Genomic DNA, 17,188 nt, shown 5'->3' with positions numbered 1-17,188 from the left:
TACAATTCTAACCCATAAATGTATTACTTGACAAACGGACAATGTAAAGGTTGAACAAATAATCGTATAATCGGAAATAAAAACTTTCTTAGTTAATATGCTTCAATTTCTTGTCAAATATAAACTTAAACGTTTTAGTTTCCAAATTGATAAATAATGAAATGGCCTAGTGAAGCGATCATAAAGAGAAATAAATACTAAGTGTGTAGTGTTTATTTGAGAGTAAAATCATTATGGTAAAATTAAAGCAAGAGAAATAAAAATAAGGCCACGATTGGTAATTTTGAGAATTCAAACGACTCATCAATACTATGATAATTTTGAGATAAATCCTTCATAGCCACAAGAATATAACAAAAATTCTAAGCTCACGAATAAGCTCAGGCATTGGTAAACATTCTCATTACTAACCCCATCACTGACGGATGGGAGTGCACCCTTCGTAATACACACCCAAAAGGGAACTTCAGCGACCCTAAGAGGAGTGAGTAAAATTATCATCTATTTAAGGTTCCTTGGTCAATTAAATTCAGATTTAAGAAAATTAACAGTGAACATGATTCCCTTTCCAAGGTTACATTTCCTTAACAGCCTTTAATAGCAAAATGCACTTCTCAATATAGAAATTACAGTGCAGCAAAATTAACATCACAGATGTTTGCCCGTCGGAACATATTGGCAGCATCAGTTCCCAAGAATGGTAGATATTTATATTTCCATAGAAATATGGAAGACGTGGATGAACAAATGTTCAGCGTACACGCTATAAATGATAAGAATTTTGTAGAATGGATTCCTAATAATGTTAAGGCAGCAGTGTATGACATTCCCGAGTGGTACCTTCATAGGAAAAATTGCAATATTTATTCAAGAGGATCTACTAATAGCACCATTGTATTAGCTAATAGGGAATAGGGAAAATTGCAGGTTAAAAACTGTATTTTACAAGCGACAAGCGATCCTATAAATTGTCGTAAACTTTTAAATAGATTCACACTATGATTAATTTTAAAACAATTAATATTTTACTTAACCATGAAAAAAATTTCTGTCAGCTTTCGAATTATTGCGAACGTGTTTCCTGAACTAAACACATTAATTGCAACTATGGGATTTAGATAAGAATTTTTGCCCCAGTAAAAACCCCGACACCAATTTTTAGATAGCCAAAGATATAAAATATACCTCCCACGATGCAAAATCTCATCACGATCAGCAATATGTGCCTTATAAGGTTTTCGAGACTAATATATTCCCGTTCCTGAATTGTTGATTTTCTTTTCAAACGTCGTAAGCCAAGCAAGCGTGGACAACAGATTGATCAGCGCCCATCACCCTTAAGTATAATAATTTATAATTCACTAAAGAAAATGAAAAATATATTTAATCGATTTTTCGCGTCCCCTCCTATCGTAAGAAAATCTCTTCAATTAAAAAAGAACTTCTATCTAAATAGACGCGATGGCCACCCCAATTTAGATGTAATTTGACCTATTTGTATACATTACCATGACATTACTTAACCAAATTAAAAGACATTATTGTTTTTTCTATTTATTTTCAGCTCTCAGATACTCTCTCCACATGTATAAACAAAAATAAGGCAAACAAACATAACAGAGCGATATCATTAACATATCAATGTACACATCATCTCTGTGAAACGCACAGATACTTAAATAACGTAAAACGTAACGATGAGCGACAAAGTTGTCAGTGCTGTTGGATATTATTACGATTGTTGTGCGCTGTAGTAAATAAATAAAAGTGTTTTATTTAAATCGTATTTAGTTTATTCAGCTTTTATCAGAACGTTCCCAGACGCTCTGGCCGAATTAAATAAATAAATATAAAGCGTATGCTTTTTTTTCGCAATTTCATTTCACGTTGACTTGTTAAAATACATTTAATATAAATCAGCGGAATTTCATTTAATAACAAAATAGACAATTAAAACGTGATTTTCCAAATTAAAAAAAAAAAACAAAAAAAAACAAAAAATATATCATAGGACTTTCCACGCTGTTGATTGTTTAACATTAATTCAAATAATTATTCGCTTTTATATTAATTATACAAAAACAATAAACATATTAATTAATCATCGTTATGGCCGTCTCCACAGAGCATATATTTTCTAGCGAAGAAAAGGATCTGGATAAACCATCCGGTGAGTACAAAAGAAAACAATTTATAAATGGAGTGTAATGTCGTCCTACACATACATATATGTGGGAGAGAAGAAACTGCAAGCCTTGTGGAAAATATTTGAAAATCAAATAAAAAAACAAAAAAAATCGCTTGCGTACAAATCTACTACTGGACTAACTGTAGCTATAAACTCAAATTTCAATTCTCGTAAAACACAAAGAGAAGAAAATCCGGACTTGTCACTCGGTGGGCATTAATAAATTTATTTCTGGTATTTAAAGCTAACTACGGTCATCTCTGCACACAGAGTCAACCATCTTTTGAACCATCTAAACTATTTTTCATTACATCGGGATTTTTTAAAGCGATCCTATCCCATACTCATCGGCTTTTTAAAAATCCTTTAAAGTGTTTTAAAACAATGATTCCAAGAGAAATTTCATGAAAAGTTCAAAACAAGCTTTCCTTTTTTATTAGGTCCAACCACTCAGGTAATGTCTCCTGTTCGAGTAACACCATGACGAGGAAAGAGAAAGAAATCGACAGTTGGCTGCAGTCGAGTGAATGCTTGCCCAATCCATGGGCATTATGCTTGTGTTGATTAAGTACTCGCTGCGCGCAAAATAGACCCTTGCCTGTACTTAACGTAATCGGTTCAGGGTTCAAATTGTCAACCGACTTGAACCTGTCACGAACTATTTCTCAAGCAGGCATTCGCTTATAACATAGACATGAACTTACTACTGTGTCCAAAAAGTAAGACCAAATTAATTTTCCCTTTATTAAATCTATGTATATTTCCAAATCTATTCCGTTACCTTCAAAGTAATCCTCCAACTCAATTAATATTATTTTTTGACAGTTTGGTGTACTACACGAAGATATTTGAAAAAATCTTGATATTTGGGTGACTGTGGCGCGATTTTTTCTGTCTTGAAATTCGTTGTTTTCGGGTCCAAATCTCATCTCCCGCTATGACCAATTGATAATCAGAAATCATTTCCTTACACACATAATAAGACTGGAAAAAAAAACTTTTTGTGTCGTGCGAAAACAAGCGAAGCTGAAACACTAATGACGTTTATGCTGCAAAACTTGACCCAGAGGTTTTGCAAAAGAAAAATAATATTTCTGATATTCGATATACCCGTGCAATGAATATTCGTCTTTACTGTACTCATACAGTCGCAGTATTGTAAAATGAATTTTTAGCAAAGCAAATTTTGTGGCTTCATAAGTTTTCTGAATACTTTCTCGAAATGAAAAATGTACTCATCCGTCTTTCGCACATAACATTAGCTAATAGAAAACAGAAAGCATTAAATTGTCTTCATCAGTTCTCTGTTAAATGACATACAAACAAATGAATTAATAATGACGAACTTTGCTCAACATTTTTGTTCCTTGGTGTAATAAGTGCCATAGCCTACCATGCGCCGATATCAAAAATTAAAAGGTATAGAAATTAAGATAGAGAGCTGACGTTTAACATATACCTTTCTAGATGAGATTCGTAGATAAACTTTGGAGACAATGGAGTAAATAATTGGAGTAAATAAACACTGAAAAATTTCAACAAAAAAAATAGAAAAAAATTTCGACAACACATGACTCGTTCATTAATCGTTTGGCAATTAAAGAAAATCATTTGAATTTCTAATGTGCCCTGTCGCCTTGTAAAGGGCGCCAGAATTGAAATATAACAGAATTCGTTTGGAATGAGCATTTTTCTTTACAAACACTCTCGCTCCCTTTTTGAAGGCTCTTTTGATGCTTCTTCCGAAAGATGGCCGCATAGTGATCTTGTCAAAATTCAGAAGCAATCTTCAGACACCCGTTAAGGCACAAATATAGTTGATCAGCATCAAAATCTGAATTATTTTCAATATTCTGCTTATCTATGTAATGTATCTGTGTAATATCTGCTGTTCCGCTGGTCGCGAATATGAAGTTTCCAATTAAGATGTTGTGTTGCTCACAACTTTGTTCTGCAAATTGACGAAAGCCGTCAGAGGAACATCAAACCAAAAAATCGATTTATTCGCTTATTACTCATTAATGACACCAATGAAAATTGATTGTTGTATTCTATTTATAGCTAAAGATGACTGATAAAAAAAAAAAATTTGGTTACAAACATATATATATAGTTTGCTTACTTCTTTTATTGTGTACCTACTCGTGAAGTTAAAAAAAAAATTAGAGGAGAACGCATATAAAGAATGAAAGAAATGAAATGTGAGGTTAAAAAAGAACGTGCGTCCGAAATGTATTAACAGTAGAAAATAAATATTGGAAAGCTCGGTGTTTGAGCAATAAAATCAAGGCACTTGGTTGCCTCGTTCAGGCTCTAAAAGATAACCACAAAAAGATGAAGATACTAGTTTCGTTCCTGCATAAGAGCGTTGTGGGTAACTTATCCTCTACGCGGAATAAAATAAATTTGATTCCATTGTCCAAAAGAAGAATAAAATCATCTGTATTTGGAAACGTTTTACTTTGCAATAAGTGTGAAATCATTAACTGCATGCAAACTGAAATACATGCGAGAAATGCTATAAAATTAACCGTCGACTGTGACGACAAAAGCTAAAAATACTACAATCGCTGTGGGCCGTTTATTACCTAGATTACCTAGATTTTTTTCGCTACTTTTCTTTTTGGCAGCACAGTTACGAGAAATAATATTTTACGTATTGCGATCAGATATACATCCGTCATATATCGAACAACCTTAGGCGAAGGATACACAATAATAGTTTCTTGTTTTTGCCATTGAACGATAGAAATGCGAGCAATGGAGGAGGAATGGTAGAAATGTATAAGTCATATAAATAGTCTCCGCGGTTTTTTCCGCGAAATTCTGTTTATGTCTATTTTTTGGGCAACGCTCCCCTAATTGTCTCAAATATACATGTGCCTCACACATTATGGCATTTCAGCATAATTTTCGTGTTCCTTGGTCGTAGAAAAAGTCATATATATAAAGTTATAAGTTATATGTGTTAAGCTAAAACATGCAAAAACATGCCGAAAAATTTTCGAAGTGGGCGGTGAGAATGATGTGAGTGAACGAAGGACTCACAAAGGATACAGAGATTTCGGCAAGACCGACAGCCAAACTGTCAGAAATGGCGGAGGCAGTAAACATAAACCACATGATAAATTCGAGTCTTTTGAAAAGAACAGGCCACAATAAGAAGCTTGAAACCGCGGAGACTTTTTTTATGATCCATTATATTGGATTTGCTACTCCATTTGTAACATACTGAAATACGCATCAAATATATATTGACGAAATCTGTCAGTCTGTCCGCACATACCATATCACCGTCTTGCAATAACATTTTCCTTTACAAAATTTGAGACAGAAATCTGAAATTTTTATACCTCTCCTCAATGGTGGTACAAAGGTATAATAAATGTGTGCGGGTGTATGCAACATCCAGAAGGACTTCAAATAGATCACCTTTTATTATAACGATCGATTCAGCATTATATTTGGAATCGAGCTAAGCTTTTCTGCTTGCTTGTTTTCACCCGATAGGCCGCAATTTTAGAAATATTTTGCGAAATTAAGTAGACCGACTTGGCATCGCCAAAGATGAGCGCAATCATAAAGACTTTCTACTGCATTTAGCGAATCGGTGTAGGGTATTTAATGATGGACCTTGGGCCACTATAATGTTTTTATATACATGTGTAGAAGGTTTTTTCATAATCACTCCAAATATATAAAAAGGAGAGATTTTCATCAAATTTACATACAAGGAATAAAATAAAGCAAAACAACGATCAAAAAACTGCATTTAAAGTTTGATACAGTCACTCACCAAGCTGACAATGCTCACCAAACATCCGTAAATGAAGCTGCTCACCGTCAATGCTCATATAAAAAAATATTTTATTTTGTAACTGCAGCAAATGCTAACTCTACTAGCTTAATATGAATATTCACAATTTTACAGTACTGACTATGTTCACGGTAAAAAAATCCGTCAAAAATCAACTTACAAACAGGGCAGCAATAAACGAAAGTTACAGTCCGTAGCCAACTTAGATGTAAAATTTGTTGTAAATACGTTTCGGAATCGTATACAAAGCATGCATTACAATAAGAGGCGACTATTAAATGCTACGCTAAATATATGAGAATTATGACATCATAATTATTTCCAAAAAAAAAAAAAATATATATATATATATGTATATATATATATATTTAGTATACTATTACAGATATAGAAATAACGGTTGAGCGCTCACAGAATGCAAGTGCGAAAAACGTGCTTTTTTAAAAAAGATATAAAGTCATTTAGCCCACGCGAAATTCTTACTTCAAATTCATCATTGCATGCCAGCTACGCAGCAATGATCGCAGTAGAAAAAAAGAGGCTGTTCTCTTTGGTCAAGGAAGTGTGTTTAATGATGGACAACTGATGGTGAAATTCTGTCGAAAAATTATCATAAATTGTTGCGATAATCGATACTTGACAGATATTACACTAATCTTTTATGCATCTTCTTGAGGCAAATCTCAAAAGTTTCAATTACATTTGACCTTCTAATGGTCAATCAAGGACAAGGATAATATTTGAAAGAAATTCTCGGTCGATATCTGCTTACGATAATACGCTAAATATTCTTCTATATGTTCATCTTCTTTTTTCAAGGCCTTTTCATAATTCAACTATTGCGGCTATAATTAAAACGGTGCTTGCAGAATGCATTCAAAAACTTACGTAACAGATATCGAATCTACGAGTTGGCAGAATAAGAAATGAAGGACAACAAACAACCCAAAAATCACTTACGTTATCAAGTCTGAATTTGTTGAGTCTAAGTTTGTCAACCCAACCTCAAATGATAAAAGCATTTTGGTGATTTTTTAGAATGCATTCAAAAACTTACGTAACAGATATCGAGTCTACGAGTTGGCAGAATAAGAAATGAAGGACAACAAGCAACCCAAAAATAACTTACGTTATCAAGTCTGAGTTTGTCGAGTCCAAGTTTTTCAACCTAACCTCAAATGATGAAAGCTGGCATACGCTAGCATAAGATAACCGATACTGTAGGCTTGCGCCTTACAGACGCAGTAACCAAATCTATTAGCGGATGATTAATGTGGAAAATATTTTAATTTATTTAGTAAAATAACGGCGCATTTTTTCTATGGTTGTTGAATACAATAAAAATCTAAAAAAAAAAAAAAAAAACTTTTCATTGATCTCACTAATTCTGACTTAACAATGATTAATTAAGTTTTAAATAAAATTAAAATTAAATTAAGAATAAAATTAGATTTGACTATATTCGAACCTTCTATACCTGTCATCTTTATCTTAAAAAAAAAAAATAAATAAATAAAAGACAAAGAAATAAAACTTCGATACTTTCGAATATTGGGTGAGAACGACGGACTTTTTACCTTTGTAGGTGCGCTAAGCTCGTTCCTTAGAATACACAAATGTTTAGTCTTGTAGTTTACGAGTAGCGAGCAAAAAGCACATTTTTTTTTTTAATTTTATAAAATTATTGCTCCAAATAAATGTTCTCCTGTGTGTGCGTGTCCTTTGACCGATTTGCCCCGTTTTCAATACCAACCTTAATAATAGATTCTGCCATATCTGCCATATAAAATCGATATCTTAATTTCTGCCACAGGGACAATTTTTATCGCGGATATTCCACCTAAAAGGACAGATGTACAGACAAACATACTTAGATCGATTTAGAGTTTTATGTTAGTCAAGTCATATCGCATACTTTAGAAGATGTCTTAAGCTTCCTTCTGGGTATTGCAAACGTGTAGACTACATGAATATACCCCCCAATGTCTCTACGATCGCTATAAAAATATTACGATCATCACTCGTAACTCTTATGTAAAGAATAGCGATCATGATATTCAAATTAAAAAAATAAATAATAAAAACGAACAGCAAAAAAAAAAAAGGAAAGAAAATAAAATAAAAATGACTTAAAATAGAAAAGAATTTTAAATATTTGCATTAAATTGAAAATTTGCAAATTCTGAAGATACATTCGTCTCTGGCGATTTGTGCTCGAAAGAAGCAACGAAAAGTATACATATCTCTACATATATGTATAGAATATTTTGTTATACAATTTAAGTGTGGTTATGACAAAGGTCCATAATATATAATGTACGTCACAAATTTGTATAAGACCTATTGTTGAGCATTGTATTTATGAAGCACTTATTGCATTAAAAATGCATAAAGTAAATTATTCTTTGATTAAATGAATTTCGTAGCGGAAAATTTATGAAGACATTATGCTGAATGGATGTCCTCTAAAGGTGACTGCAGAACTTATCTGTTCATTTTTATGTGATTTAAATATACACTTGATTGACGTAAGATTCTGAGCTTATTTAGACATCATTTTCTACTTGTTTATTGTCACACACCAGGAAATAAAGCATCGAAGCTCAACAACTCACTATCCACTCAGTTTCGAATAACAACAAATGTAAAAATGTAAAGCAAATTAAGCTTATAACAGGAATCTTAGTAGGAGATGTGTACCGATAACATAAGCACAAATACCGAAATACTTTTAAAATTATTAAATTTTCTGCATGTACTGAAAACGGTACAAGTGACGCCGAAATAATATAATTTCATGCCGGAGAGGTTGAAACAATTGGTATATGCACAATGTAAAAGCTATACGAGTCTTATTTCATTTTCGGTTCGGGAAAAGCATTTTTTCCTCAAGTCTATTCTACTGCGCATCTATCTGTCGTTAATACATCTCTCCATTTGAAGGACTCAGTAAAATACGTTTTAAGACTTAAAAAGGCAAAGCTCTGAAAAAGAGAAAGCTCTAAAAAGGACAAAGGTCTGAAGAAGAGAAAGCTCTAGAAAAGACATAGGTCTGAAAAAGAGAAAGCTCTAAAAAATACAAAGCTTTGAAATGTCTATCTCCCGATTTCCAGAAGATTGACAGATCGATTTTGGACTACACAGCGAAAGCAAGCAAAAGACTAAAACAACCTAAGACAGGATCAATAATGACATCATATTTTCATTAACGTCTCTCTTGCGACCTACAAGATATGACGTTTCAAAGGTTCCCAGACATATTCAGATAGATCGCCTTCTAAGCAGAGCCTACTGTTCCCAAGAAAATCTTATTTACAGTAGAGATAAAAAAAGATTATAGAAAGGTCATTAGCCCCAAAGATGATAAGCAAGCAAACCTATCAATGACTTAATGTTCTGTGAGGAGCCAAAGTCATCCCTCACAGTTTCTGCGTCTCTGCTGGAGGGAAGGTTACTAGTTTAAGTTTGAGAGTAAGCTAGTTTAGGGCAGAGAATAGGAATAGAATAAGAATAGGGTAAGAATAGAATAGGAATAGGTTAAGGGTAGGGTCAAGAATAGGGTAGGGTAGAATAAGTTAGAATTTAGTTAGAGAGTCTTAGTCGAGAGATTGGTGGAGACGGTAGTCGCGTTCAGAGCGAGTGTTAGTCTTGAGTTAGTCGGTCACTGAATGTAAAGAAAATTAAATAAAGAGTACGGTAAACCCAGTAAGAAAACATAAATTTTTTTGTGATTTAAATTCCTGGGTCGCTGAGCTACCCCAGTCGCAGAGAATCGGCCGAAAGGCCCTCACAGTTCATAATAAATGAAGTAAGTAAATTGTAGATTTACCCATTTGAACAAATTGTTCGATTAATATGTCTGATGATGTCTGTCGCTTTACTACTTTCACTTTTACACGAAAACATCTGCATTGCGTAATCCGTGGTATGATCGTTTCGTCCATGTCGTTTGCATTTGCATTCACGAAACATACGGAACTGCACTGTGGCGACTCATTGAGGCATACTTTTCAGATTATCTAATAATTTTATCACTTGCTTGAAATTAAAAGTACTGTCGGAAATGTAGACATAATTATTTCGCTTGCAAATCATATTTTTTTTTTTAAATGAACGGAAGTTATTTATTATGCCAAAGACGTGCAAATGATGATAGATTATAATAAACACTGTGTTCCAGATGCGTTTGCCTCATATGCATTCTCAAACGATTTCGTGCGTATTGTACAACGTTCGTAACTATTATTTAATAAGTTTTTTTTTAACCTTCTTCTCAGCTGTGGCGTACTCACGACTAGCGTTATATTAGATTTGTTAAATATCTTCAATGAATGGAAATACGCATCACAGCCGCCCCTGCAGTCTACATATGTGTATGCATATGCATTGACCAGCCTGAGCGTTGAAATCAGAATTGCGATCTGTTAGCGGTCTCATGCAAAGCAAATTTTATCTCAAATTTTTACTGTAAACCTACGATATGCCCGCAATTATTCGTTTCGCTTTTTTTTCGACTGCAAATGATTTGAAGGATTTAATTTTTTTTATCAAATTCCTTTTCACAGTCACTTTCCGATTTCACTTTCAGTGGCCTAAAAATGTTATGATTTGATGTTATTTAAAGAAACCTTAAATATCTTAAATTAATTTGTGTTTCGTTGTTTTATTAATAACGTTTCGAGTAACGTATAAACTGAAGGCTGTAATAATTGTAAAATAAAAAATTTTTTAAAGAAATCGTGCAGTGCAGACAAAGTATATATATATATTCTTGATCAGCATCAAATTTTGAAACGATTAAAGCATGTCCGTCTGGCTGTCCGCCCAACTATGTAGTGTCTGTGCAAGAATAAAGATATCTAGGATACGCCTACAACGTGCATACGCTTATGTAACAGAAGCTGTGAACTCCTTTGCTGTCTGCTGTCGTTTTGCTTGTTACTTGCAGAGTACAATACATAGAAATTTACCTCAAATTCGGAATGCACCTGAGCACCTGTCCACCGGTCCATCTATCTCTCTGTATGTCATACGAATTGTATGCACCTATATATGTCCATCTGTTCGCCCAATTTTATAGGGTAGGAAAATTTAGTTTTAGCGGTGATAGGTATAAATGATTCGATCAAGACCGAATACAATTTTCTTACTTGTTTTTTTCTTTTTTTTTTTTTTTTTTTTTTTGCTAAATCAAATACTAACCAATTGTTGATGATTGTTAACCGCGCGAAACGCTGATGGAATTTTAAAATAAAGCAACGCTGGCTGTTCTGTTTGTTTCGTGTTTATTATTTATTGCTTACATTTTAAAATGTTTTTTTTTTTTTATTCAAGAAGGAACTTTACATATTTATATATATATATACAACAAATATGCTTTTTTCATTACCACCAGTAACTGAAGTACGCACGTATGCACTACTTGAGAACTGGTATGAGAACAATAAAGACAAGACTTTAGATTAACAATTAATGAAACAAAAATATTCAGTACCGCATACCAAGCAGTTGAGTGCAAAATAACCATCAAATAAAACAATTATAACAACAAAGAAATCATTTAAGTCAGACAATTATTGTAAAAACGCTTAACATTGAAAGAAGTTATCACAAGAAAATATTTGATTAATTTACATAATTAACACAATCAATATTATAATTAAGTAAGAAGAAGAAGAGGCACGTTGTGCTTGGCTTTGAACGAATTTTTAATGCTCACTACCATAGGTAACATAAACATACAAAAATTGCGTATATCGTTCTTAATGGCGGGTATGTTGGTAGGAATTGTTTTTGCATTTGCTAGCAATAGGCAACATAGGTAACGATGAGCGGGAAAATAGACCATTAGACATGCGCTCAATTGCTTTAAATAAATGAAATAGATAGAGGATTGATAAATGTGTTCTTAAAACATGGGCGGGAAAAACCACAGACGATCAAACAAGCAGAAGATGAAATGGACGGATGGCCAAATTAACAAACTGCGCCTTGGCTGGGTAGATAAATGGGCGAACGGACAAATCGACAAACTGGGCCGTGGATGGATAGATAAATGGACGGACGGCCAAATTGACAGACTGCGCAGTGGACGGATAGAGAAATGGGCGGACGGCTGATGCGAGGAACGTACAAAGTCCCTCTGGGGCGAACGATCAGCCGGATGAACGGGTATATAGGTTATTTCCTGGGGGGTTCGTGTTTTACAAAATCTCTTTAGAGGCACGCCAACCAAGTTGCATTTATACACTTTTGCAAAAAATCATCTTTTTTTTTTCTTTTATTTTATCGTTTTCGCAGTTCATCTAACTTTTTTTTTTAAAACGAACTGTCACTAAAATCTATGTAACGCATTAAATACGCTAAAGACAAGAGACCAGATAAGCCAAACGATCGACAAATCACACGTCTACGTCATGTACGTTTCAGCGAACAAAATTATAATATAATTTAAAGTGAAGTTTGCAAGTCAATAAGCATGTTGTTAAACATGATTGGTCTTAAGCCGTCTACCCAGGCATTCATTAATGGCAACGAAAATATGTTATACAGGTTCACAGAGCGTAAGTTTACAAAATTTACCGGTAACCGGTTAGATTGAATTTTAAATTAAATTAAAAAAAAGAAAAAAGAAAAAGAAAAGACATTTTACAATGTTGTAATCGGACAAAGCCGATGTTCGAATAGCCTACACCATTTCGCATAATATAGCCCGTCATCCATTTGCGTCATAAAATATCAAAAATTGCACTTTGTTGCCGCATAAGATCTTACTGTTCATTAGCACCTTCCTATGGTGTGGGATCAGATAAAAGACTTGTATGTAGTTCAAATTTAACGGAGCAAACTTATAAGACGGACGGACGGATATGCTTAAATGAGTTCAGGAAATGATTGTAAGTCAACTCATATAATAAAAAATGCGTGAATCCCGACCCCTTGTAAACATTGCATACACAAATATAATACACCCTTACCGCACCTGGTGTAGAGCACAACTACTGCAAGTGGTGTAAGGTATAATTACTTTCAATGAAAAGAGAAAGAAAAAACTCAAACAATGTGTGTTACACACTTAATTGAAAAGTTTTTTTCAAAAATAAAAGTTATACACCGATTTAAAAAGAGGTAAACATGAAAAAAGTAAATTGTTGAAGTTGGGCGAAGTGAAAAACTATTATTTATCTGATCTGTGATCTCTTTAAATCCATTATAAACTCTATAAACATTATAAGCAAAAAATTTCTTAAGATATGCAGACGTGCGATAGTTGGAGAGCATCAACTGCGAATCAATTGATCTGCTCCCATAGTCGCACCTTAAACAAGTATGTATTAATTGCTAGCAATTTGCTAGTGGTAGATTTTTGGGTACCAAGAAAGTTAAGCTGCACGCAAGTATTTATATGGAAGTAAATCCATAGAGTTTGATAACCTTTTGTCGAAGCAAGAATTTTGATAAACAGTTTATCGGCGGTCGTGAATTATATAGAGAAGACAAATTCATTATGAAAAAACGAGTTTGCGGTATTTAAAATTTATTTCAATTTTCCCACACGCACAAATTTTGCAATGAATAGAAGTTTTCATATGAAACTCCAGTTTGTTTATTATTTGCTCCCAAAAGTATGCCATGAAATTTTTCTTTCGATATGTAAAACTTGAACTATTAACTAATAGTCGAGCTAACAATGGCGATAAGAATCTATCGTCAAGCTAACAATTTGTATCTGGCAACATCACAATGGAGAAAAATACTAGTTTGAAATTAAAAAGAAATAGGAAAAAAAACTATACTGGAACTTTTTTAATATATGAAAATTCTCATGATGGTTGCTTTTATTTCTATCAAATTTATGTTTCTATCAAATTTAAACAAATGTTTTTTATGCAGAAAAAACTTGAGTCGGAGTATCTATAAAATGTAACTATTTCTGAGCTGAACAAATCGCAGAACTAATTGAGCAATGTTTAACAACAATTAATGCTTTTAGTTTAGAAGTTTACTTGGTGGGCCTTAAAGCTCCCTTTAAAAAGAGCATGGTTCTAAATTTCAAAATCAACAAAACGGGTCTTTGGCAGATCATCCAAACATATACTTTAGTTCGTACATTTTGCTTTGCACTCTGCTTTCACATTTTAAGTAAATATTACTTAAAAGAATAGATCAGGAAAAAAATTCTTTACCCTTTTGCTATTAAATTTCAAATTCATTTTATTTTTCTTATATTTAATATTATTATGCCAAATGCATACCATTACGATTGCCAACCTTTTGTAAATTTCTCTGATAAAATCTGTAGAGGATTTTTGAGCGAAAAGCTGATTCAACAATGATTAACTTTCTTTCAGCTTTTACTTTTCTTATGTGTAGTCTGTTTTTTTCACGATAAAAGACGAAGCCTCACATTTGCCGGTCGTCCTTCGTCTCATCCTTACCATCAAATTTGGTTAACCATTTGCATGGTGCTGATTATGATAAAGCATATTCACCACCAATTTTTCTCCAAGCGTGGAAACGGTCATACCTTTGTTTTAACATAAGCGAACCTTTTAAGAATTTGGATTCATCTTCACAAGTCTCAATTACTTTCATATGAACAAGGATTACATAAAATGTCTGTAGACTCTCACCTGTCGTATATGCAGTATGACGTAATAGGATTAGCGTTACCAAAGTTATGTTATTCCAAAATCATCTTCTATACGTAATGCCACGACCTGTTTCCTTGACCTAATATGAACGATATTTAGAAAATAAAAGCAATTAAGAAAATTATATTCACCTTGAACAGAGAGAAACATAGAGAGAGAGAGAGGGAGAGAGAGTGAGAGAGACAAAAGGAGAGAGAGAAGCACGAAGACGGATTCCATTGGTAAACATATTCGCCTTATGTTTTGTTTATTGTGATTGCACCTCTTACATCCCTTGTCCAATACAATAAATTTTCATTGAAAATTTTCGAAATTCATCTCGATTTTTACATTCCCATCTGCTTTAAAAATATTTTGCAAACTTTTTTAGCCTCTATAACTTTTAATGTTTCAAAATTTTGGAATTTTCAATTTTGTCGATAGGCAAATCAGTGGACAGGTTTTATGGCTATTCACTATGAATTTCATAACAATATTTTTTAAATAATATAACGTATATATGTATTGTATATGTTCCGTCAAATAATCTAATAATAAAATTTTAAAAATAACTTTTAATATTAATACAAATTTCATTTCTTTTATCATCCTCTTCTTGCTTATCTTCCCTTTTCTCTCTTCGTGTCTTTATAACATATTTTCGTTTATTTTTTAAACCCTGCAGAGCCTTATTAAAAAAAAAAAAAAAACAATGGAAAGTCATATAACGTAAACACTTAAAAATGCCTAAGTGTATCTATTGCTTTCAAGGCAAAGCACCCCTTAAAACCCTAAAGAGGTTCTACTTGTTTACGCACTTACGGCTTTAAAACGTCTTTATTGTCCAATTGTTTACGCATAGTATGCAAATATACAATGAACTATATTATGCACTATTACGTATAAAAATTAACTTAACAAGTCATACTTTTAAAATTAGAAATAATTTATATATGAAAAAAAAAGAAAAGAAAACAAATAAATAAATTATTTGCCAACGATTTTCAAATAAATCATTTTTTCTATCGTTTTCTTTTTCTCTTAAATTTGCATTCGAATGTATAATTTATATTCGATGGCTATGATTAAATTAACATAGTGACAAATAGTTTTTTAATCAACATCTATAAATGCATACGTGTAAGTGAGAGGAAAATACCAAGAATCCATTCATTCACGTGTTTATCGGCTGATAGTAACAAGAACGACGACGCTCGCTTATAAAGTATACAATAACAATCAGATCTTGTTTTCTGTATATTGCGTATGTGTATGTGTGTAGAAATTGATCGACTAAGCAACCACAAAAAAAAGAGAGCATAAGAAAAGAGCGCAATGCAAGTAAGAAAAAATTTTTTTATTTACTATACACTTTACAGACGATATATTAAGTTCACTGACACGCTTTAAAGATATGAAATACTTTTAAGTGTCTATAAATTCGATGTACAGGACATATTTGCTATTTGTCTGTCGGCATGTAAGGGCCAAGCGAAATATATATATATATATTTGATATTATTGAATATATGCATGTAATATGAACAGTATTCCTACCATGTTTTTCTTATCAGAGTTTACAGCATTAGTTTACATGAAATTTTCTGTAAACATGACCGTATGTTAATCTTAGAATCAATTTTGAATATAAACATTTTTTTTATTCTTACATGTGGCAATATTTTGAATATAAACACTTTCCTTGTTCTTATACGCCTGCTATGTTTTTCCTATCTGAGTGTTCAGCATGAGCTTACATGAAATTTTCTGTAAACAAGATTGAATGTTAATCTTAGATGCAATTTTGAATATAAACATTTTTTTTATTCTTATATGTGACAATATTTTGAATATAAACATTTTCCTTGTTCTTATACGCCTGCTATGTTTTTCTTATCAGAGTTTTCAGCATTAGTTTACATGAAATTTTACTGTAAACATGACCGTATGTTAACCTTAGATTCAATTTTGAGAATAAACATTTTCCTTGCTCTTAAAACGTGTTTTAAGCTCGATCTTGATGTAAATGTAATTTTTCTTATTTTGCTTTTTAATTTTGAATAATAATCAAAATTGTTCATTTTATGCTACAAATATTTGCTTCAGTAACAAATGATGTTTATATTTATTAATAATAAAGAAAAACAAGCAAAGTAAAATGGATTAATACAACTTAAGCTTTATGTAAATTTTCTATTGCTTCATTTTAATTTAACAAAAATTTTATGAATGAATTTTATAAAAGTTTCAATGTTGTGCTATAACTAACACATCATCTCTTATTCCACTTGGAGATGCTTTCTATTTTTTGAGCTGAAGATTTGTTAGCATTCATGTAGCTTAAAAAAACTTTACTCATATTCAATAATAAAATGTAGATCATTAAAAGCATAGTTTTTCGGGTGGATTATCGTTATCATTTTTATTGAATGTAAACATGATATTTTTTATATTATTAAAGCCTTTTCCTTATACTTTTATATATTAATCGTCTCTCTCGCTTTCTCTCTCTCTCTCTCTCTCTCTCTCTCTCTCTCTCTCTCTCTCTCT

At 32.5% G+C, this 17,188-nt stretch overlaps 1 protein-coding gene across 1 annotated transcript in view; it reads left to right on the top strand.

Annotated features, from left to right (window-relative positions):
* Positions 1–1,952: 1,952 nt before the first annotated feature.
* LOC119636657 (putative inorganic phosphate cotransporter) overlaps positions 1,953–17,188 on the top strand; it is a 28,774-nt gene continuing 13,538 nt past the window's right edge. The window contains exon 1 of the mRNA XM_038032158.1: positions 1,953–2,170. Coding sequence (XP_037888086.1) covers positions 2,110–2,170 — 61 coding nt within the window. The 5' untranslated portion in view covers positions 1,953–2,109. The remainder of the gene's footprint in view (positions 2,171–17,188) is intronic.

This window comes from Glossina fuscipes, unplaced genomic scaffold (assembly GCF_014805625.2).
Source record: "Glossina fuscipes isolate IAEA_lab_2018 unplaced genomic scaffold, Yale_Gfus_2 28, whole genome shotgun sequence".
Classification (NCBI taxonomy): domain Eukaryota; kingdom Metazoa; phylum Arthropoda; class Insecta; order Diptera; family Glossinidae; genus Glossina; species Glossina fuscipes.
This window is presented reverse-complemented; position numbering and strand designations above follow the sequence as displayed.